This window comes from Dipteris shenzhenensis, chromosome 29 (genome assembly GCF_047967505.1).
Source record: "Dipteris shenzhenensis isolate YYH24624 ecotype China chromosome 29, Dip_SZ_1.0, whole genome shotgun sequence".
NCBI lineage: Eukaryota > Viridiplantae > Streptophyta > Polypodiopsida > Gleicheniales > Dipteridaceae > Dipteris > Dipteris shenzhenensis.
In genome coordinates, this window is record NC_141624.1 from 14,336,074 (window position 1) to 14,361,854 (window position 25,781).

At 45.1% G+C, this 25,781-nt stretch overlaps 1 protein-coding gene across 2 annotated transcripts in view; it reads left to right on the forward strand.

Annotated features, from left to right (window-relative positions):
* LOC147882465 (Nucleic acid-binding, OB-fold-like protein) overlaps window positions 1-25,781 on the forward strand; it is a 125,479-nt gene that overhangs the window by 71,136 nt on the left and 28,562 nt on the right. For both annotated transcript variants that reach the window (XM_087400165.1, XM_087400164.1), the window contains exons 11-12: window positions 535-651; window positions 20,482-20,550. In XM_087400165.1, coding sequence (XP_087256291.1) covers window positions 535-651; window positions 20,482-20,550 — 186 coding nt within the window. The remainder of the gene's footprint in view (window positions 1-534; window positions 652-20,481; window positions 20,551-25,781) is intronic.

The window sequence follows — 25,781 nt, forward strand, 5'->3', positions numbered from 1 at the left end:
TCTGTCTGAGCTGTCAGGTCATAGGCTCTGGGTCACGGTCATGTCGAGGTCTCGCCTCGTGGGGGTCTATGTGATCTGGTTGAAAGAACTCCATGGTAGAGCTCTGAGAGGTATCAGTCGAGAAAGAAGTGTGCTCATGTCTCCGTGCTCAAGAGTATCCTATCTCAAAATTAAAGTGAAAGAAGGAAGCCAATTTGTATGCCAACCTATAACTAATGTCATTATTATCTAGGATCCTTTGGTGAGGATGTAAAAGAAGCTGCCTAGAACCAATGGTATGCTCGAAGGAGATATTTTGAATGTATACAATTTTTTATAAATACATGGATAGCACTGTTTTGGATACACAGGGTATGACTATCATTCTTTATGCTGTATGTTAGAATTCGTGGAGATATGCATACTAGAATTGATTATTTTTTGCAATAAAATGAAATGAAAAAACAATATAAGTAATCTTCTGATATGGGATAGCTTTTTTTGATGATGATTCTTGTTGATTTTTCAACTTTGTTTGCCTTTGTGCTTTGACAGGTAGTCATGTGGCCTGGGCTTGAAGACCTTATAAAAGAACTGGAAGGGATGGAAGAAATCATTAGTGTGTCAAAGGGACGTTGTTTGCGCAGTGTAGCACTGGCTCCTACTTTCCAGGTACATAGTTAGAACATTTGTGGTCTGTTTTATGTGCTTTCATACAAATCATTTTGTTGTTCAAGTCTTTGTGTTTTGTGTTTCATATTTAGCCTTGAGCTAGCTCCATCTGTATAGGGTAGAGCTCCAAACTAGTAGCTTTGCATTGAGAGCAGTTTTCAACTCTCATGCACTAGCTTGAGGTTGCAGGTTGCTGGAACTTAGGTATGCTGGCTGAAAAAGGTCCTCTATGGTTTGAAGCAGTAACTGCGGGCATGGTATGCCACAAAACATTCTTTTTTGCTATGCCTTGGGTCTCAAAACAGTCCTTCAGAGGCCATTCTTTATATCCGGAAAGTGAATCAGAATTTTTTATTTTAATTCTTCATGTGGATGACATGCTTATTGCTGGGCCCGACAAGCAGAAAATTGTAGATTTCAAGGCAGCTTTGCAGAAATCATTTGCAATGTCAGATATGGGTTGGTTGTAGCACTGTTTGGCATGCTATTTGCTAATGTTAAGGGGGCATAATGATGAGTCAATCCAAATATATTGGACAGCTCTTGCAATGCTTCCAATTCTAGGATTGTAATCCAGTTTCTACTCCATGGGAACCTGGCTTCCATTTCTTCTCTAGATGGGTGTGCCCCATTTGATGCCACTCTTTATCAGCAGGCTGTGGGTTGGCTTATTTACCTGTGTCATATCCGGCTTGATTTGTTGTATGCCGTTTCCCAGTTATGCAGTCTCCCCGTATCCAACAGTCTTCTCACAAGGAAGGGCTCCCTGTGAGATGAGGAGTCTTCACAAAGTTTGATTGTGTTTGGCTCGAGATCTCATTCGAGCCAGCCAATAACACCGTGAGAAGTTTGAGGAACAACACCTCCTATGGCATCCGAATGTTTGTGATCAGGAGGTCTCAAACTGGGGCAGCAGATGCACATTGGATGGGCACAGTGGGAAAGTGGTTCAGCCACTCATTTTGGGGCATTGAGCTGCCTTCCCACTGAGGTACTTGTGAGCCCTCTCGTTTTCTAGGACCAGGGTGCTTCTCAAAGTCTAGGTTTTGCATGGATCCCTCAGTTTCTATTGCTCAAGTCAATACGGAGTGGGGCATAAAGGCCATCTTCAACCCGAGACAGTTGGAGACCCAGAGATTGATGGGATCTTGGCTCCCGTGACAGAGTCAGGGCCTTGAAGGCCTCGATATCTTGCTTGGAGTCGCCATAGCAGAGTGTGTGTGGGGGGGGCTTTCTTGTCAGCTGTAGGATCGGGACAGGGACAATTAGAGCGGGAGTCGCGGCAGAGGCTGTAGGGGGTCGCGATGGCAGAACATGCCCCCCGGGGCCAAGGCTGGCCTTTGCAGGCGCCTAAGGCTTGTTTCTTGCAAGCACTAAGTCCTCTCGGGACTATTTCAGGCGCCTATGTGCCAAGGGAGGTGGCGTGGGCAGGTGGTTGCTCGGTGGCAGCAATAGCAGCCTTGTAAGGCTCCATGGTGACACAGGAGGGAGTTGCGACAATCAGGAGCAGCTTGCAACAGTCTGAACAAGCCAATTAGATTAGCAAGCTACTTCTACTTACCTTTAATGTCATATGATGTAGCCGTCATATAATGTATACAGCCTAGGGGGTGGTGGTGTTGAAATAGATGATACTAGACATATTGTATGTACTCAAAAGAAGAGTAGAAGAATGAAATGAAGAGAGATTTTAGTTGATTGGATGAGAGTTAGTTAAAAGATGATGATTGGATAAGTAAGATTGAGAGTATGAGATGTTGACCTGTGTACTTTAGTGCGCTAAGGATAACGATGTACTTCCGCACCTTCTAATGAAAGAATCATTGCAAAGAGGGGACAAGTGGAGAAGTGAGCAGAAATGACAGCAAAGAGGGGACAAGTGGAGAAGTGAGCAATGCCAGCCGTGACAAGAAGGGCAAGGAGATAGTGAAAGACAATAAATGACGGTGTCTAACTGATGGAGGAAGAGACTTAGAACAACTACGCATGGCTGTATGGAATTGCAATGGCACGCTTTGGTCTGATCCAGGGGGGTTCCTAGAGACATATGCTGACCGAGATGTTATTTTTTACACAGAGACACATGAGAGCCCAGAGAGAGGGCTGCCCGATGTGGTGGGCTACACATGGGAGTCGACCCATAGGAAAGAAACCCAGAGAAGGAACGGAGTCCGTGTATCAGGAGGGGTAGCTGTCCTATTTAGAGCACATATGAGACCATGCATATCCGTAGTATAGAGAGAGGAGCATGCACGATAGATGTGGATACGATTACAGCCACCAGGGGCCCATGCACTTTACTACATAGCAGTATGTTACTTTCCCCCAGAGGGTTCCCCTTATGCAGCTGAGGTCACGACAGACAGACATAATCCATTTGAGACGATCCATGACGACATCATTGAATTCTCTAGAATTGGGGACATTCTCCTTCTAGGGGACTTCAATGCACGTACAGGGGATCTACAGGTGGGGCTACTAGATTTTACACATGAGAGGGACCCTCACATGGTTCTAGAGCTAGATGCCATTGAAATGGGGATACTGAGACATTCCGCAGATGCCCCGAATGTGACTGAATACGGGAGACAGTTACTTGATCTAGGCGCGATACATGATTTGATCATATATAACGGTCTCCAGCAATGGCCATCATCAGGAGGACTCACATGCTTTCCACACGGAGGGGGGACAAGTACAATAGACTATCTCCTCGGCTCACTATCCTTCACATCGAGGATATCTGACTTTACGGTGCCTCCACCACCACTTGGAGCCGATCACACATATTTGGCATTCAATATATCAGCCGTTATACCTCACATAGATCGGCGCCCCCAGAGACAGCCATGCACCCAGGTTCATTTTGATCGAGCCCTCGATCCGGTCTACACCAGTCTTTTGGCTAGAGAGCTCTCTAACTTACTCGGAGATGGCGGAGACTTGGATTTGACTCAGGCCTCAGACACACTTGTTACCGTCATACGAGATGCTGCCAGTAGATCCTTCCCCACGACCCGACCCAGACAGGCACGTGAGGGGAAGATGCCACATAACTCATGGTTTGATGATGAGTGCAGGGCGACCAGAGCACACCTCACATGGGAACATGCATTAGGTCACTTGCCTACACATGAGGCACAGAGGATCTTCCGACAATTGACATGCCATAAGAGACGAGCTTTTCTTTCACACAGAATGGAGGATATCATCAGCTCATTTCGAGGGGGTGACCCCACTACTGGATGGGGGTTCCTGATAGAGAGGAAGCTGCCCATCCCTATCACGGACCCATCTACGTGGCACACTTATGCATGCTCCCTATATGATGTCCTCGATAAGGCTCAGCCCGATATGTCATCTATGCCGAGGCCCACGCATTGTTATCTATTCACTACATGGAATATACAGGATGCACTGCGATGGCTGAATAATCGGAAGGCACAAGATCATGAGGGACTACGGACGGAACACTTTGCACATGGCCATGAGGTTTTAGCCTTGATCCTAGCACGGATGTTTAATCACGCAGTATGCCATGGCTTCCCACATACTTGGTGCACCACCACCATAGTCCCGATACACAAAGCAGGGGATCCTATGGACACGGGGAACTATCGCACTCTCATGATTGGCCACACATTGGCCAAGATCTATGGGTCAGTACTAGAGAGGGTACTTAACAACCACACAGAGCTCCATGGACAATGAGCACTAGGGTAGGCGGGTTTTCGGAGACAAGACTCCACTTTGGATCATATCTTTACTTTGCGGACCATCATCGAGGAAGCCAAAGCTTGACACCGGAAAGTATACGCTTGTTTTGTAGACTTTCGGAAGGCCTTCGACACTGTCCCACGAGCCCATCTCATCATGAGATTGCACGAGCTACAGATCCCAGAGACGTTGATTTGGGGGGTTATGAGCCTATATGAGTCGGTCAGAGGAAGAGTCCGAGCCCCAGGAGGTATATCAGACTGGGTTGAGAGCACGATTGGGGTGAAGCAGGGTTGCCCTCTCTCGCCGACCCTCTTTGGACTCTACATCGATGAGATCACATCCTTCCTAGACCGATTGGGCGGAGAGGGCTCACCATTGGCTGACCTCCTGATTCAGATATTACTATATGCCGACGACATAGTTCTTCTATCTTCATCGGCCGAGGGATTACAGAAGCATCTGGACGCCCTTGAGGTATTCTGCAGAGAGAGGGACCTGACTGTCAACCTTGGCAAGATCAAGGTCATGATCTTTAATACCTCACATCCAGTGCTTCTTCGACACAACTTCACATACAGAGGGGAGCGAGTGGAGATAGTACAATCCTATACATATTTGGGCACGGTCTTCGCAGGACCCATTTTCTCGATGACCCAGGTTGCCAGGGCATGACTCACATGAGGCCGGAGCGCTCTATCCCGACTAGAGAGACAGTGCTTCCAGGCACATTTCTAGGATCCTTCGACGAAGAGCTGGCTCTTCGACACTCTAGTACGGCCGACCGCCATGTATGCAGCGCCCTTCTGGGCGAGTGACATTCAAGCAGTAGATTGGAGGAAGTTTGAGAGGCTATAGGTCTCAATGGGATCCAGGATGATACAGAGTAAGCCCTCAGTTCCACATGAGATCATACAGGCAGAGTTTGCCATGATGCCACTATATGTCGATGCTATCTTATAGATAGTGACTTTCATTCACGGGGTAGGGGCTCTGCCTCATTGGAGACTACCAAGGGTAGCTTTGGAATCATCTCGACGCCTAGCAGGTGAGGGAGCAGCCACCTGGTATGCACGCACCGACACATGGCTGACTAGCCATGGCATTCTGATGGACAGACTACCCCCATTTCAGTATAGCATGGATGCCCCTCCTGAGCGACTTCCGCGCGATGAGATTAACCGTATCATACGGTTAGACCTCCTCCAGCTCACCACATCCCAGACTTGGTTGAGGGACCAGCCGCTCCCCACCAAGATGCAGTTCTATCGTGATCACTTCCTCAGAGTCTCTGATGACGGTTTCATTATCCGACCTCCTTATCTAGAGGACAGAGGAGTCTCACATGCACTCCGGATTGCCATTGGCCAGAGACGAGTTTCCTCCCATCAGCTTAGGATTGAGGCGGGCCGGGCTGCAGGTCTAGCCAGAGAACACAGGATCTGCACACTATGCGACTTGGATACGTTGAGACTGAGGAGCATTTCCTACGTAGCTGCCCGGTTTACTATGAGATACGAGGGCGATATCATTGCCTTTATGAGGAGAGGATTGGCTTCAGCCCGCTCTCTCGGTTGATACACTTCCAGGACCAGGTCTGTGTAGGGTTGTACTTGATGGAGATGCGCCGACACCGAGAGGCACTACTGAGACAAGCTAGAGCACTATCAGCACCGGACAGACTACAGGATACAGAGCCGGGCCCAACTCAGAGACAGGTTACAGACTTCTATGCCTTCAAGAAGGCTCCTGGACACAGTGGAGTTGAGGATGAGGAGATTGTCGACATGAGAGCAGCCTGGATCAGCAGTCGGTCACACCAGACTCTTTGGACTACTAGAGCGCACACCATTGAGGTTCGTCCCATCACAGCACTACTTGTAGGGGACCGCCAAATCCAGAGACAAGGGATCACGTTCGACGTAGCTCGACGGGTACTGAGATCGAGGCGACCGCGGCCACCACCTAGATGCGAGATAGCCCGACAGTTATAGATACGTGACATCTTCATGGCCCAGCGGAGAGACCTGACCTGACTTGATCTGGACAATCCTAACTCTTGATTCAGATTCTGATTTTGTCTCTATTCTATTCTATTTAGACACTAGATTAGTACTTGGCAGGGGCTTTAGCTCACCCCCTTGCCCTAGCCCACAGAGGCTTGTATGAGATCTTTTTTTGATGTTGTATCACTCTGTCCCATAGACCCGCGAGGTCTTCTGAGGACGTTAATATATCTTTCTTTCTTTCTCTCTCTCTCTCTCTCTCTCTCTCTATATATATATATATATATATATGCTCGTCGTTGTTCCTCGCTCACCCTGCTCGTCGCCTATTGCCCATCGCTGCCAACTTTTCGTGACTGTATCTTTCTCCCGTTTCTACCTTAGAGGCTCTGCTCTCGCCCTGGTCAATGTTGTTGCCCTTGCACTGCTCGCGATCGCTAACGTTGTTACTCCCTCTCCATCGTCAACGTTGCTGCTACTTGGCATCGCAAACACCAACGCCAATGCTGTGATCTACTTCTCCATTGCCAACGCTGTGATCTATGCTGCTCGCCATCGCCAACGCCAACGCCAACGCCAATGCTGAGCCCTTGCTCTTTCGCCATCGCCATCTCTAGCAAATAGTGCAAATAGTCAACTCTGTTACGGGAGCCACACGAGCTACGCAAGGCCTTATGCCACCTACGCGTCATCGTTGCTGGACGCCATCTGCTTGTCATCGCTACGCACCTACTCAGCCTCGCCATCGCTAGCCCTCCATGTTGACGACGTCGCCCCAAAACCTTAACTTGTTGGTTAGGTTTAGCTACCTTGGGTCAAGTTAGTTAGTTGGGGTTAGGTTAGGTCAACCTAACTAGAGTTGGGCTAAGTCATGGTTAGGTTGGGTTAGACTAACTACCTTTCCTAACTGTTCTAGATGTCTTTAGGTCAATGGACTAACTATCCTAGGTGACTTAGGGAACCCTCACCCCACCCTTCCAAAAAAAAAAAGAGAAAAGAAAAAAAAGAGAGCCTTTGACACCCCCTTTTGAAGGCCTTCCACAGCCCCATTTGGGCTCCTTCAGGCGCCCTTTCGAAGCCTCTTCGATGACCTTCCTCCCAAGCTTCTCCATCAGCACTCTCCATCTTCTCCATCAGCATTTTCAGTAATTCTCAGCTGCTCATTTACAACAGGATAATCAAAGTCAGTTTTTAAAATGGGAAAAGGGGAGAAAGACGAAGACAAAATCAAGAAAGAAGACAAAAACCAAGAGATACAATTACAGCTCGAGGATGTGAATAAGCGCTTCAACCGGAGTGGACTAGGAGTGGATAGCAAAGCAGTTCATAAGACGTGATCTTCAGCTGTAGCTCTAGCCTCAGCCCTAGCCACATCTACAGTCACACCCACTCCAGCTACTTCTTTAGCTATAGGTATACCCATGACAGCAGGTCCGACATCGACTTCCTCCCCCTCACACCGATCTCCCGCCTCTCTCCTTCTCCCGCTATAGTTAGAGTCTCTTCCCTCTCCCCTCGGATAGGGGGGTTGTCATAGATTTCATCTCTCCTTTCCTCTCCCGTTACAGCCCTCTCACCGCTTATGACACCTACTTCGGAGGTGTCATATATTGCTCCACAGTATGCCTTGACCTTTCTCTCCCCTCTCGCGCTCAGTCAGCCTGCGCTCCCGCACGCCTCATCCATGCCACTGTGATCTCCATATCGTATTGTGAGGAGATGGTGAGTGAGAGAGAGCAAGAGAGAGTGAGAACTGGAAGCTTGGAAGCTGAAAGTTGAGTTGCAATAGAAGAGTTTGAGAGTGTAACTCAATGAGAGAAAGATAAGGTTTTGTCCTAGTGACAAAACCTTAGTAGTCACTAACCATAGTTAGTGAACTAACTGCGGTTGGGAAAAACCTCTTAAAGAGGGAAAAGTGCCCCTAACTAGCTTATTATATTACATTGGTCACTGCTGAATTATATCTATAATTCTAACACCCCCTTGTAGTGCCAATGTCATGTACAAGGCTGATCAATCACCAAACGGATATAAGTTCAGGGCACTGCGGAATGCCTCAAACTGTCACGTGGTAGTGCTTTGGTGAAAATATCTGCAACGTTGTCATGTGTGGACACAAAGATCATACTGATCTCTCCTGCATGCAACTTCTCTCTGACGTAGTGATAGTGAACCTCAATGTGCTTCGTGCGAGCATGAAACACTGGATTCTTTGCCACTGCAATGGCACTCTGACTATTAGTGAGAATTGGAGAAGGACCCTCCAAAGACAGATGAAGATCAGCAAATAGACGTCGCAGCCAGACACATTCAACTGTTGCTGTGAAAGCTGCCCTGTACTCAGCTTCACATGATGAGGTAGCCACTGTAGATTGTTTCTTGCTCAGCCAGGAAATGCAAGATTTACCCAAAAAGAAACAATTGCCACTAGTGGACTGCCTAGTGTCATAATCACCAGCCCAATCTGAATCACTGTAGGCATGCATCTGCAAGTCACCCCCCCTGGGAAATAGCAAGCCAAAAGACTTTGTGCCCTGCAAATAACGGAAGATGCGCTTAACTGCGTGCCAATGCATAGTTTTTGGGCTGTGCATGTACCTGCTCACCTGAGATACTGCAAACTGAATATCAGGTCTAGTGTTGCAGAGATATATGAGGCATCCAACAGCCTGACTGTAAAGTGTGGCATCAACTGATTCTCCTGCATCATGCATTGTGAGTTTCAGCCCCGGCTCCATGGGAGTGGCTATGGGCTTACACTCATGCATGTTAAATCTGTCCAAGAGTTTCTGAACATACTTGGACTGAGACATAACAGTGCCACGTCTCTCATGAGAGAACTGGATCCCCAAATAAAAGTGAAGCAGCCCCAAATCTGACATGTCAAAGTTGGTCTGCAAATCAGCTTTGAAATCTGCAATTTTGTCTTCATTGGACCCTGTGAGTAGTAAGTCATCGACATAAAGAAGGATGACTAAAATTTCCCCCCCATCCATCTTGATGTAGAGGGTGCTCTCAGTAGGACTATTGTGCAGCCCCTTGCTGGTCAAAAAGGCATGGATCTTGGAATACCATGCACGAGGGGCCTGTTTCAGCCCGTATAAAGCTTTGTTGAGCTTGCATACTTGAAGTGCATTTGCTGTAATTTCAAAGCCCGGAGGTTGTCTGACATACACCTCTTCCAGCAAGTCTCCATTTAAGAAGGCTGTTTTTATGTCCAACTGATGAACATTCCACTCAAAATGTGCAGCCATTGCAATAACTGATCGGATGGTGGTCATCCGGGATGTAGGAGCGAATGTCTCCTCATAATCTATGCCCTTTTTTTGAGCATGGCCTTTAGCAACTAGCCTTGCCTTATATCTGTCAATGGAGCCATCTGGCTTCCCTTTGACCTTGAAAACCCATCGTGTGCCAATGGCATGTTTACCCTGTGGCAAGTCTACAACATCCCAAGTCTGATTTTTTGCAATGGACTGCAACTCATCGTGCATGGCAGTCATCCAATGCACATTATCCTTTGCCTCTTCGAATGTGGCAGGCTCCTCCTCATCAAGGAGAGTACCTGCATATGCTGATTTCACTGAATTAGCACCTTCCATGTGCCTTGCTGCACTGCGAGTCCTACCAGATAACGGAGCATCAATTTTACTCTCCCTGAGAGTCTGTAATAGCCAGTTAAGGACTATTTTTGCTGCATGTATGTCTGCAATTTCTTGCTGCACCACCTGTTCCACTGCCTGTGGAGGAGGCAAGACATCCTGTGGCGGAACTGAAGCATCTGGAGGTTGCTGTAAATTTTGATTTGCATCAGAAAAATCAGCAGGGGAACCCAAGGCAATGGGTAGCAACCCCTCAAAGACATCCTCTGAAGACGAAGGCATTTGAAATTCAGTCTGAGTGTGAGATGAATTTTCAGAAAATATCACATCTCTACTTACTATGATCTTGCGTGTAGCAGGATTGTAGAGACGGTACCCCTTGCTTTCTGCACTGTATCCAACAAATATGCATTTGATGGCTTTATCTGACAACTTGTGCCTAAATTCAACTGGCACATGAGCATAATCAAGGCAACCAAAGACTCGGAAGTGATCCACTGAAGGCTTCCTGTCATTCCAGACCTCATAAGGAGTTTTTGTTTTTAAAGCCTTAGTGGGAGCCCGATTCAGAATGTAATTGGCACACATCAAACCCTCTAGCCAGAATTTGTGAGGCATGTGTTTGCTTTTCAGCATACATCTGTCCATCTCCATGAGGGTTCTATTTTTCCTCTCAGCTTTGCCATTTTGCTGAGGGGTCAGCCTGACTGTGAGCTGATGCACAATACCCTTGCCTTTGAGAAAAGCAACAAATTCTGCAGACAAGTATTCCCCACCTCTATCTGTGCGCAATGTCTGTATCTTGAGTCCGGTTTCATTTTCAACCATGGCTGAAAAGTGTTTAAACACCGTGAACACTTCAGATTTCTGTTTCAGCCCATAAACCCAAGTAAAATTGGAGTAATCATCAATAAATGTAACGAAGTAGAGATGACCACCCAACGATGGAGTCCTCATGGGACCACAGACATCACTGTGTATAAGCTGTAATTTGCGGACAGCTTTAACTGAACCATCCTTCTTGAAGGGGAATCTATGCATCTTACTTAGAATGCACCCTTCACAGGCATGTGGAGGAGGTATCTCAAGAGGTGGCAATGCATCAACCATGGAAAACTTCTGAAGTGTCATCAAGCTGTTGTAATGCATGTGGCCATAGCGGGCATGCCATAATTCTGCATTTTGCATGGCAGCTGTAGGGGTAGAAACTGCAAGAGCATGGGCTGCTCTTTTCTCAAAAATATCAAGCTGAAAAAGCCCACGCAGCAGAGTACTAGATAACCTTAAGGCATAGTCATCTTCTCTGTCTCGGACAACACATTTGTCATCCTCAAAGATGACCTGAAATCCACCTCTGTTAAGAGTGGACACAGAAAGAAGATTTTTGGTTATGCTAGGCATGTATAAGACATCTGAAAGTCTGAAAATTGAGCCATCAATGGCAGTGAGCTCAACATCTCCTGTGCCACATACTAAATATGATGAGTTGTTGGCACAAGTGACTTTCTTACCAACGGGAGGTGGATGCAAGGAAGTAAAAAGACACTTCCTATAAGTGATGTGCTTGGATGCACCGCTGTCAAAATACCAAGTGTTCAATGTTTCATTGACACTGAAAGCAGATGCATTTGTAGAAGAGTCATAGCTGCAAGTCAAAAATGCATATGTATCATCACTGCAAGTGGCTGTACTATCCCGAGCATCTGGAACAGCCAACCTAGAATCTGAAATGCAAGATAAAAAGGCATAATCCTGTCCAACAAAGTTGGCTGCAGCATCCCCACTGTCAGATACATGAGGAGCTGAATCTGAAACAGCCATACCTGAGCTGTTTTCCTTTTCTTTTGCAAGCCTTTTCCTGCATTCTGCTATGTGATGACCTGGTTTTTTGCAGTAGTGACAAAAACCCTTCTTCTTGGGCTTACTTGCATCATTTTTAGCCTTTTGTGAAGGCTGTCCTGACCCATTGGAAGGCTGATTTACTGATGTCTTTGCCTGTCCCTTTGTTTTTGATTTAAACTTTGAGAGCATGGCTTGTTCGCCTGCACGTGAAGCCAAATTTTTCCTGGTGTGCTCTTCCTGAAGCAGAAGTCCTATCAACTCATGAAAAGTGAGAGGATTTGCACCCCCCCCAATGATAAGTTCAGCGAGGTATGAAAGCTGAGATAAGACTCATGAAGAGAATTCAGAGTGGTTGTAATCATCTCTGAATCAGGAATAATTTCATCTATGTTTAACAATTGCTCTCTGAGATCCTGTAGCTTTGTGAGGTGGACTGACATGGAGTCACCCTCTTCCATATGTGTATTACTCAACTCTCTTTTCAAGAAAGATACCCTTGCATCATTCCGAGCTGCATACATGCTTTCCAAAATATCCCACGCTGCCCTGGAGATCTTACACGACCGGATATGTAGAATGATAAATCTTTTCACTGAAAGAGAGATGCATGACAAAGCTAAGGCATCCCGTGAATCCCATCTCTTCTGCTCTGGAGTAGTGACTGTAGCTGCACCAACAACTTGTCCTGCAGCTGCACCCTGTGCACGACCTCTTCCACCTCCTTGCTGGGGACGGGTAGCAGGTGCAATATCTGCTGGTCGGATCTCATCCCCATTGACATAATCCCATAAATTGCGAGAAATCAGAATATTGCGTACCATGAAACTCTAGAGGGAGTAGTTGGTACCATCCAACTTGTCTTCCTGTGAAAGACCACCGAACTGGAAGTCATTCTGATTTTGATGGGCCATATTTGAGAAAGAGATTAAAGCAGATAAAAAACTGAATTCCCTTACTGGGAATGAAATGCACAACTCCCAAAAAACAGAGCCAAGCACGGGCTGTAAATGCAACTCAGATTTCTGTACTTGCACTGTCAGAAATCTGTCCAAGCATAAAAAACTCTCCAGAATCTACCAAAAGTGCTGCAAAACACTCCAAGAAAGGCAGTATGAACTGAATACTCCAAAAATTGCTCTCCCAACACAAAAGCCCCAAAATAGGCCTGAAATTGCAACCAGAAAGGGGCAAATTGATCAAAAGCCCCAAATGTTGCAAGAATTGCGCTCTGTCTGCAAAAGCTCCAAATTTTACTGCAAAATTGCAGTGTAATCACAAAATCCCCAAATTTCTTCAAGAAATTGTACTGCAGAATTGAAAGCCCCAAATTTCGAGCTTGAAATTGCAACCAGAAAGGGGCATAAGTACTGAAAGCCCCAAATTTTGCAACTTCAGTAGAAATCCCCAAATTTCAGACCAAATCTGCAATTTTTGCTCCAAGTGTAGCTCCGAAATTACGCAATGATTGCAATGTCTGCAACAAACAAAAATGCCCCAAATGTACTCCTAGAAAACTGAGCCAAACAATGGCTATCTGCAAACAATGCCTGCAGAAATAAAACTCTGCACTGAAGACCTACAACGGAAGTGTATGGACTGTGAGCTGATAGTACGGAACTGTTAGTGTACGGTCCTATACGGATTTCGTACGTTGTACGGATGACTGTACGAATGTAGGGAGTGCAGATGACATGAGCTGTACGGACGACGACGCCTACCTGCAAACGTGGCGCAGATCTGTACGGTGCAAAGCTGTACGGCGATGAGCTATACAGTTGGTACGATTGGTATGTGACTGTACGGTTGGTACGGCTGGTACGGTACAATCGCGATGTACAGCGAGCAGATCTAGTACACGGTGCACGGACGAGCAGGTACGGTACGGTACGGTCTGTTAGTACGGCAGGATTCCGTATAGTCGTACGGACTGTACGGACGAAGTGTAGGAGCGAAGGTGAGTTGCAGCTGGAGCTCAACGGGGAGGTCGTAGGGAGCTGGATCTAATGCTCTGATACCAAATGTGAGGAGATGGTGAGTGAGAGAGAGCAAGAGAGAGTGAGAGCTGGAAGCTTGGAAGCTGAAAGCTGAGTTGCAATAGAAGAGTTTGAGAGTGTAACTCAATGAGAGAAAGATAAGGTTTTGTCCTAGTGACAAAACCTTAGTACTCACTAACCATAGTTAGTGAACTAACTGCGGTTAGGGGGAAAAACCTCTTAAAGAGGGAAAAGTGCCCCTAAATAGCTTATTATATTACATTGGTCACTGCTGAATTATATCTATAATTCTAACACGTATCCAGTTCACCGAGTCACTGCCAAGCCTCCGGCCTCATCCTTATACTTTTATGCCATAGCCTTTCTAGTTTCAGCTAGGACACGGACGAGCTGACCCACTCGAGGCTTGGGAGACCCTATTGATGGAGCTACACAGTATCCATGAGCGCGAGATGGAGCTGACACGCTTTGCATAGGAGCAGGTCCACTTCACCCAGGAGTAGGGCCGCATCATACAAGAGCAGGCGCGTGCCATTCGGGACCAAGCTGATTTCATTTAGGGACTCAAACAGGATATCTCACAACTCTGACAAGAGGTCACCACCATACGCATAGTCCCAGGGAGCACTCCAGTTGTTGAGGCACAGATTGCGAGCATGCAATTTGTAATTGAGGAGACTTCCAGATGGGTCAACGTGGCCAAACGGAAACTTGCAAGGGCAATGGTTTCGGCTACACTCATGGAGCAGCAGCAGAGAGCCAGTAAGGCTCTCAACATCAGAGTCTGTGGGATCTCGCGTACTGAGGCTACACCGATGACAGATGCGAAGGCCTTCGTGGCCACTACACTGGGGGTAGCTGAGCACAAGATTGACAGGGCGTGGCGGGTGGGGAGAGACCCCAACCTAGAGCAGCCCCTGATCATACGGTTCCATGACGCCCAGGCACGACTTTCGGCTTTACAGTGCAGGTCAGTCCTACGAGATTAGCCAGCGATCTCCTTGGATGAAATGGATAGTCAATCTTTTCTTATTTCAGCCATGAAATTGTTGAGAGGAATAAGAAAAAAGTTGTGAGACATTTTTGGTTTTTGTTGATAAGATTGAGGAGGAGAGTGAGAAGGAAGAACGACCTGAATATCTTTGAAAACTTCTTGGTGCATTTTTCGATGTCTTTCCTGATGATCTACTAGGGATGCCTCCACCTCGACATCTTGATCATGCTATAGAGCTTGAACTAGGAACTCAACCTTATTGTAGGGCTCCTTATAGATTCAATGTGGATGAATTGAAGGAATTGAAACTTCAATTAGAGGATTTATAGAAGAAGGGATTTATTCAACCTAGTGTTTCTCCTTGGGGTGCTCTAGTTTTATTCCAAAAAAAAGAGGATGGAACATATAGGTTATGCATTGACTATAGAGGACTAAATAGATAGACCATCAAGAACAAATACCCTCTATCTCACGTAGATGACTTGCTGTCTCAATTGAAGGGAGCCACTATCTTTTCCAAGATTGATTTGAGGTCTGGTTATCATCAAATCGTATCAAGGCTCACCACCCTATAGGTTGAGGAGAGGCGCTCCCTATTCTAGTAGCGGGATCATGCTCGTAAGGATGGAAAGTGGGTAGTAATACGAGATGGAAGACTTCATACAGGCCCCTGTCGAGCATCGGCTCCCCCTCCCACATAGGGAGGCGGGGTCTATGAGACTCAGATCCCTAAGATCCTATCCTGCACCATTTGGAATTGTAATGGTACTTTATGGTTAGAACCAGGGAACTTCTCGGAATCCTATAGAGGTCGCGACATAGTCTTCTACACAACACACACCAGAGCCCAAAGCGCCCACTACCAGTAGTCAACGGATACACATGAAAGTCAGCCTACAGAGATGAGACTAGGGACACAGGGTTCCAGAGGAGTAGCAGTTCTTTACAGATCCACCCTTTTGGGGTTCATTTCAGTAGAGCAGAGAGATGCACATTCCAGATTTCTTTGTATCCGGATTAGACACATGGACAGCCGGGATCTGTTTGTCGTAGTATGCTACTTCCCTCCTGTGACCTCCCACTTTGCTAGAGATATTCGAGATGAGGCTGAGACATCTCCATCTGCAGCTCTTTATCAATCCATTGTTGACTTCTCCAGCAGTGGAGAAGTCCTCCTAGTTGGGGACTTCAACGCAAGGACAAGCGCTTGTTAGGTACCACTCCTCGACTTCAGGGATGATTCCATTCTATTGCCAGACAAATGCTACAAGTTTCGGTTGATAGACGAGGTCCGGCCACATCTTATGGGTAGGCCCTTTGGATCTCGGTATGATGCATGATCTTATTATTTATAATGGTCTTAATAGATGGCTCGTCTCAGGTGGTCTCACATGCTTTCCACATGGGGGAGGCTCTAGCGTTGTTGATTACATCATGGGGTCCCTTGCCTTCACATCTCGCATCACTGCTTCTACTGTGGCACCTCTTCCCCCAGGAGTTGATCACACCTACTTATTCTTTAGTATTTCCACTCCTCGTGGCACATCACCTTCCACTCCACTGATTTCTTACTCCACCTATCATGACATACGCTTCAACGGCAATCACTCACCTATTTACTCAGGTCGTCTGTACATACTTCTTGCTTATATTGACTTCATACCTCTATTAGAGAACCGCACTACCCTGATCACCGGCTCACTACACGAGGCTGCACTTTACGCTTTCCCTCATACCACTCGCTCCACCCGCCCACCACCAACTAGGACGTACCTTGTAATAGCTGGTACGATGATGAGTGTAAGGCTTTATGTCGTCAGCTCAGATCCGAAACAAAAAACAATCTTTCGAGCAAACCTGAGACGCTACGCGAGTATCCTCGACTAGTACGTAGAAAGAAACTAGATTTTCGTTCGCCGGAACGAGGAGGAACTACTGAACATTTTGTTTAGTAACAACTCTAAGGACTTTTGGCGGAGATTTCTAGAGGACGGTTCCCCTCACCACTCGCTGACACTCAGGTCTGGCATAACTATGCACGCACACTATATAAAATCCCAAATCATATGCCACGTCCCACATCCTGCACCCTCCTCATTAAGGGAGGGGTGAAGGATGCCATAATGAAACTTCACAATGGCCGAGCGAAGGATCACGAGGAGCTATGCACTGAGCTCATTGCATATGGGATCAACCTCTTAGCCCGGATCTTAGTAAAGCTCTTTAATGAAGTTGTTTGTTTGGGGTTTCCACGCACCTGGACCATTAACACTATTTCACCCATTCGCAGGGAATCCCATGAGCCTGGAGAATTACATGACCATTATGATTGGACATGTCAGGTCCAATCATGCAAATTTCACCTTGTGAAGTTTTCGTCCAAGTTGCGGCCTGCTGGTATTGCGATAATTATTTCTATCTTAAATGATGCGTTGCCCTATCAGCTAGATTTAGATGCTTATTTGGGAGAGACTAAAATGAAATCGTTTAGATTGCAGTTGAGCTTGAATGAAGAGATTTCGGACTACTTTTTGATTAGCCTTCTCCTTTAGTGCTAGCCTTCGTCACGGCTGAGTCTGCCCTTCACCTTCAGAGTGCCGACAGAAACTCAGTACGAAGACTTTGTATAAATGGATGCTCAAGTATATGTGGGTGTGTGGATTGTATGTGTGAGATGATATTTTTATACTATGGTCTATAGTCACTGTTGGGCGCTGATGACGTCAGTGGGGATGTCATAGTAGCTAGTCCCTGCTATGCGTGATGGAGTTTATGGTTTTCAATCTTATGAGTGACTATTGTGAGATTGAAACTGCACTATGTTGTGTTTTTAGAGGATGCGTTTGGGAATGTTCTTGGATTCATCTAGGTATATGTCATGTCCAAGATTTATGCATCAGTGCTTGATTCTGAGGTCAGTCGATTTGCAGAGTGTCGACGACTTAGAGTAGCAGGACAGGTTGGATTCCGGCAGGATCATGGAACCATGAATTACATTCTCACGCTCAGGTGTATCATTGAGGAGGCGAGGGAACGGAAGCAGAGGGCTTACTGTTGCTTTGTGGATTTCCACAAAGCATTTGATACGGTCCCGAGAGCTCGCCTACTCCGGCACCTGCACGATTTGGGTTACGACCAGGAGATCATTTGGGCTGTCATGGCACTTTTATGAAAGAGTCTCGGGCAGAGTCCGGGATGGGTCTGGGTGGACAGACGAGATCATGAGCACTATTGGGGTCAAACAGGTGCTTTGAAGACATGCAAGGACCACTCCTTTTGCACAACTTTATGTTCTTGATTGAGAGATCTTGTGTAGGCTGGCAAGTGGGAGAAGCATTTAGGCTCTTCTTTTTTGGCATTTGGTATTGTAGTTTGGCTCATAGACCATTTTGGTCATCTAAAGACACAAAAAACTTCTCTTTTACCTATGACAAGCTATATATGTTGCATTGGCTCATAGACCATTTTGGTCATCTAAAGATACAAAAAACTTCTCTTTTACCTATGACAAGTTATATATGTTATCTAGGAGTGCTTTTCTCTGGCCCAATCTTCACAATTAGGCCAACGATGTAGGACGGACTGAGTAGGGGGTATTTCGTGCTTGCAAGGATCGAGCGACAATGCTTACACTCTCGCTTCGAGAATCCAATGTATGCATGGCAACCCATGCTAGGCCTCTAGTCTATCAGAGCTAGACCGGGCTCGGGTGGAGAGGCTCCAAGTTCTCTTATTGTCACGGATGATCCGCAATAGGTTGTTGGTCCCATAGTGGATCATTTTGGCTGAGTTTGGGATCTTCCCACTTCATCTTGATGCAACATTTCAAGTGGTCACATATCTCCATCGAGTTAGGGATTCTGTCCCTTGACCTAAGGTCCATGTAGGTTACCATGGCTGGCCTTACTAGTTGAGGGTGATGCTTGCATATGTAGATGGTTTGTCAGCCTCGGACTCCACATGGACAGACTGCCTCCTTTTTAGTATAGCCTTTAGGACCCCCTCTATTCCACTCACTTATCACAAGACTAATTCGACCGATCGGTATGAGGTGATGGCCTCATACCATGTTTCATGGTCGGGTGTGGAGTCCTATGGCTGGTCCTATTCTTCTAGGGGTTGTTGTGCCACTTTTTCCTCTGGTTCTTTCTCTCATAGGGCCCTTCAATATCTAAGGAGAGCACTGGATTTGAGAATATTATACCAGTGTTTTGTACCCATATCCTCTTGTTGTTCTCCATTGACAGGCTGCCCTTGCATGTCCCTTGCACCATGCTATGAAGGGGATGTCTGTGTGGTGGTGCCTATGCTTGGGTGAGTGCCTATGATGGTGGATTTTGGGCCTATGCTCGGTGCTATGTCGAGATGTGAGGGTCTTGCACAACGCTACACATGCACGAGTTGGTTAGCACTTAGTGAGCATCCTATGAAGCATAGCTTCTACAGAGATAATTGCCTATAGATATTAGAGGAGGGCTTCATCGACCCCCAAGGCTACTCATGGATCCAACTCCCCCACTTCCTGAGGGTCAATCGGGCAATTGCATGTTTCTTGACTGTTCTTTTTGGAGATGGGTTAAGAATCTTATGTAGACACAGAGACAGGATTAAGAGGCTCATCTATAGTCCGCTCAGATGGTGGTCATTGATTTTTTCTAGTTGTATTGCATGAACAAGTAGTTGCCACGAGACGGTCAAGTCGAGCCCCGAAGCAGGAGACATGATAGACCTGCCAGCCCGATGCACAAATGAGGTTGGGGGATATTCCCTCCATGCTTGCCAGACTAGAGACATTGCAAATGGGGGTAACAATGGCACCTTTCCAATGGAGAGCTATTGTGAGGAGACCACAGCAGGTTGACCAACGCTAGCGTTTATCACGGATTTCATTCCTTTGCAACACGGATCCTTGCCATAGCCTCTTTTTGCCCAAGATCATCCTATCCATTCTCAGATGCCTAGTGGACTTGGTTCCTCAAACAACGTATAGAGGACCATCACAATGATACCACAGTACAGATCTATCTTTCTCCCTATGGGTTTAGATATTTAGTATTCATGTTTGTAGTTATCTTGGGTGGAGATGCCCACTTAGTGGCTCCACCCATTCAACTCATTGTATCTAGTTTTTTGAGTCTCATAGGCCCCTCAGTCTTTCGAAGAATTAATAAACTTACTTTCTTTCTTGCTATTCATAGCTTTGTCTCATTCCTTCTTTTTCTCTTACATGTTTCTTACAAAATTTCACAATCTTGTACTTTAATTTCTATTTTGCACGAACATCTAGTTTGTTTTGGTTCTCCTCTTTTTCCCTTGCATTGGTCCTTATTTGAGCGTTGTGGAGCTTGTGGTTTGACACGTCAGTTTTCATATCAGGTACCGTGTGTAACATACATTCTCATTACTTACTCACTTTTTTCCCGTGGTTGTTTATATGATTAGAAAGCCTACTCTTATTACAAGAAAAGTAACAATTTTATAGTTGTAGAAGTTGTAAGTTCCAGCATATAAGGCACTCAATAGTCTACTTTTAGATTATAAAGAATGTGGAAGGGAGGCATCACTTTTTATTGGTTATGAAGCTTCAATTGTAGAGCTTTTAGATTCTTTATATTAGGGATTTCCTAATGACATCGTATACTTGTTAATAAAAGCCTTGCTTTAATGTCTTGTAGGTCTTTTTATCGACGGCTCACGACAATGGCTACAAACTCCTTGCTCGATTCGGGAACAAAATACAAGAGGTAAACCAAGAAGTTCAAGTTCTTACATTCTATTTGAGACTTATAAATGATGCTTCTATTGCAAATGCTTTTCTAGTATTACAATGTTAAGACTTCATATTTTTGAAGAGTCTTTGGATGGATGTGTCCTTATAAAGTCAAGACATCCTTTATCTTTCCAATCAAATCTTTCTAGTTGATTAACCAGCGGCGGACTTTGAACATGTGAAAATTTCTCATTAGCATGGGGTTTGTGAAAAAGCAGGTCTCTACATCATTTTTGGATGAAAAGAGGAGTATCAGTTGACAATCATTGTGCTTCTGTGCTAGCCTTTATGATAAACGAGTTAACTTGTTTCATGTAATTCCATGTGGTATGATGTTTCCAATCGGCTTCAGCACGTCACCTACTCCCTTTGAATGAATGCCAGTGAATGAATGCCAGTAGATGACATTGTACTTAACACTTGGATAAAGGTTATTGCAAAGAAGCAATAAAATACAATAATTTGTATAAGTGTTCCAATTGAAGATGATAGGGAAGTCCAAGCTCATGGAACCCAATTTGCATGCAATATTTAAAAGAGGAATGCAAATGAGAAGACATGCTAGTTGGATTCTTGTCATCCTTTTGCATTTGGGAACAGTTGTGACCGCGTGAAACCTTAACTGCAACCAAACGCAGGCACTAGATGACTCAATTCACACCTTGGAAACAAGCTTGGAGCGGGCTGGAATCTTCAATCACAGCAAGAAGGATGAATCACAGCACTTTGGAGTGAATTGCAGATGGGGTTACGACCTCGCCTGAAGGCTGGAAACTTTGGACAGTGCATTAGGAACTCAACGATGAAGCTGGTAGTTGAATCGCAGTAGGGAGAGAACAAGAACACAGCTAACACAGCACTAGGGCCCACAAATAAAGGCCGGGAACCCCCTTTCTTCCGAAGGTCTTTATTGCAATAGAAATATCTTTTTTCAAGGTGCTCACGAAGGAGCAAAGCTTGGATTCAATTTTCAATACCACTGGGCCCTCATCTTATAGACTAGGCCAGCCAATTAGAAGGCATGCACTTTCTAAAAGCTGGGCCTGCTTTTCTTGCCTAGAATAGGTGCTTTTCTCTTAAAAGCCGAGCTGTCGCTAAAATCTTGGGCTTTCTCCAAAAGAAGACACTTTTCTCCATAGAGTGGGGTGCCCTTAATGCTTTTAGCTCAAGTGGGCCCTTCATTATTTGGGGTGCCACTTGTCTTGTGCTTTTCCCCTTAAAAAGTGGGGGAATTTAGCACTCTCCAAAGTCTTGCACCTTGCACAAACAATATTCAACACTTTGGCTAACGTCTTGCATATGTGTGTGTGTGTGTGTAGCTACCAGGGAACGGTGTTCCGACATTCGGAACGTCTAGAACGCCGTTCCAGGAAGTAGACTGGAACTGGAACGGCCCCGAAACGGTAAATTTTTTTATTTTTATTTTTTGCTCTTTGAAAGTTTCAATTGGGTTTTTTGAATCCTCCACCTTGCCACGCATCCTATGCTTCAATACATTGAGCATTTGGTGGTAACTGACATGCTACATGGCTTGGATAGTCCTGGAAGTTACCCTTTAGTTGCTCAGGCTTATGTAGATGATTCCTTTTTTGTGTCACAGAATATTGAAAGGGACCTTTCTTCGCTTATGCGGGCTCTCTCATTGTATGGCCTCGCTGCTGGCCTTCATGCCAATTTTCAGAAATCTCGTATGTTGCCTTTGCATTCTAAAGATTGGCATAGTTTGGTTGGGCTAGGAGAAATTGTCCCAGCCAATTAGCCAGTACGTCATCTTGGTTATCCTCTGGTTTGGTCAATTTCTTGTCGTGAACAGATTGATTGGGTTCTTGTCAAGATAAGGAAAAAGGAAGTTAGTGACTTGGCCTTTGCATGTACGCCTCAGAATTGTTTAATCTATTTTGGTGGCCTGCATTCAATTTTATCTGCCATTGATCTTTTTTACCAAAGGAGATCTTACATCCTTTATGTCTGCCGTCATGGAAATCTTCTGGTGTTCAAGGCATGGCAGGAAAAGCTTGCACTTGCTTCCAGTACAGAGGTTATGTTCACAAAAATGCATGGTGGTTTGAATATTCTCAACATTTATGTGCACATTCTGGCTCATAAAAGGAAAATTATGTTACAGTTTTTACATGGTGATCACCCTTGGGCTGCTATGATGTGCTACTTACTTTTGCAACTTACTACTACCGCTTTTGGCTATTGGCAACCCACTCAATGGGATTTTCTGTTGGGCAGTATTGAAGGCACGGTCAAAGGTTGCCCTATTGTTACTCAAATGTTTTTGGATTGGAAACATATTCTCCCACATCTGGCTTGGCATGGCCAGGACTCTTTACAGGGAAACTCTTTGAGAGCTGAGAGCACCCACTGGTTACGTGTTGTTTCTTAGCCTTTGGCATTACAGGAGCCTAGACACTTGTATTTTCTTAACTCAAAAGGGATTTCCTCTGTGGCAATTTCTCTGGCGTGTTTTGCTCGGAGTTATTCCATCTGGACAGCTTTTATTATGCAGACGTATTGCTCTAGCTATTTGTCGTAGGTGTTTAGCTCCAAGGGAATCTATATCTCATATTTTTTGGCATTGCCTTGAGACACGAAGTTTCTTGGGCATTCTTCAGCAGAGATTGCGATTGGGATTTCCTCAGGCTTCTTTTAGCAAGCTTTTCTAAAAAATTTGGGATCTATCCTCGACGGTCGGATTTTGAGCTATTTTTACCTGGGTTCGCTATTGGGTACTCTGGACTCTCTGGAAACATAGAAACCAGAGAGTCTTTGGTGATCTAGTTTTCTCTCCTTTTGTTTTTTTCTGTTGATCTTTGCAGCAATCACTTTTTGATTGTTTGCAAACGCGCTGCATAGATCATGATGTATATTTATTTTACATGGAGATTTTCTCTTGATGTTAACTTCTAGCTTACCTGTTTCTGGGTTAGCTCTCTTGTAATATAAAGCATTTCCAAGTTCTCTCCCCCCCCCCCCCCCTCCCCCAAAAAAAAAAAAAGAAAAAGAAAAAAAGAAAAAAGAAGAAAAAGTGTGTGTGTGTTCAAGAGGACGCGCATTACATGGGAGATCTTCCTGCAGCCCAACTAGAAGTGTTCTTTCATTGTTTTTAGTTTTGCTGTACTAGCCGTTTTTCATTCGACCAGCTATCATGTGTTTTCTTTTCAGCTTCTTCTAGCTTATGAGTAGTTGCTATCTCACTTTGGGACAGCAATGATTGTACATTCTTCTTAATGAAAGGTTATTTTACCAAAAATAAAAAGTGTGTGTGTATCTGTGTATATAACACACACACACACACACACACACACACACACACTTTCACACACATGTATATATATATGTGTGTGTGTGTGTACATACATACATACATATGTGTGTGTGTACATGCATATGTACATATACATACATACATACATACACACTTTTTTTTGTGTGAAAACTTTTGATTGATTATATTACAAGAGTAGCAACCTCAAAACGAGGTAGCCAAAAGTACATCAACTGAAAACCTCAGTGTATGCTAAATATACATCATGATCTATGCAGTGCGTCTGCAAGCAATTAAAGAAGGATTGCTGTAGAGAACGCTTTAAAAAACCAAACAAGGAAAAAATGGGATCACCAAAGACTTTACAGTTCCTCTCTGTCCATAAAGTCCAAAGTGCCCAATAGCGAACCCAAACAAAGAAAAGATGAAACTATGGTCTGGGTGGATGAAAACCAAAGAGCCAGAAAAACTTCCCAAAAAGACTACTCGGGAATCTCGCTCGTAGGCGCTGGTGAAGAAGATCAATGAACTCACGAGAACATGGACAAAACCAGAATAAATGAGGCACAGTCTCTTGAGGACTTAAGCATCTGTGGCAACGAGTAGGAGCAATGTGTCTACGGGCCAACATCTGTCCAGATGGAAAAATGCCCAGAAGCACTCGCCAGAAGAAAACCTTTTGTCGAAGAGGAGTTTTGTAAGCCCAAAGCTGCTTTAATCTCTTTCTCCACCACTTGGCTGTGTGATGCATTCGCCAAATAGAATTGCCTTTTTCTGAAATCCAAGGTTGAGGCAAAAGGATTTTATACAATGTAGGCACCGTAATCTGAGATAGCCTCAAAGGGGAGAAGAGGATCCTGGTGAAGTCAAAGTCCAATCCTCCAACCTGTCGTGAAGTTCCAGAGGAGGAATCGGAACAAAAGGCGAAAGTATACAAGCAATTTGTTGCCACAAAGCACGATAATGAGAGCCCAAGCCTACATACATTCACACACACACACACACGCACGCACGCACACACATACATACATACATAAATGAGTTGTAGGCTATTACTCATGCATTGAAAAAGTGGAGACATTATGTGTACGGCCTTACTTTGTGGTCTATGTGGATAAGTCTTCTTTAAAGTATTTTGTAATATTTTTTACCTCAGGGATAGAATGACTCGCGGTTAGAGCTTATGCAAGAATTCGACTTCGCGATCCATTCATAAAAACGAATCTACCAATAAGATAGACGATGCCTTGAGATGATTGGTAGTGTGAGTTAACTTAGATCATTGACATCCACTTGGGCTATACGACTCTCTCACAGGCCTTTATCCCAAAGTTGATTTCTTTAAACGTATCTAGGATGAAGTACAAGGTGGGAATGCCCTTCTTCATAGCAATATCAGAGAGTATTCCATTCAGAAGGTTGACTTTTTTGAAAGGGTAAGGTCTATTTACCTAGGATAAGGGGTACAAGATGTCGTATCTTGTATGAATGTCAAGAGTCTTGAACACACAGAGGTACACAGACTTTGAATCTCATTAAAAGAACCTTCTTTTGGCCTAAGCTGTACAATTGAAATTGTCAACAGTGCCAAGTCAACAAAGGTGAGCACTTGAGAAGAGATGGCCTAGTGCATCCTTTCGAGATACCTAAAAAAATGGCTGAGTATTTCCATGGACTTTGTGACAGGATTAATATGGACCTCTCATGAACATGATGCAATTTGGGTGATTGTGGGGTGACTCAACAAATTGTCACGGTTCTCTCCTACAAGAGAGGATATTTTCAGCCACACAACGAACTCACGGGTTTGTGGAGTTTAGCCCATATGGCTACTGGCTGAAATATTTAGTGTGAACGTGATGCAATTTGGGTGATTGTGCGGCGACTCACCAAATTGTCACGGTTCACTCCTACAAGAGAAGAAAGAAAGA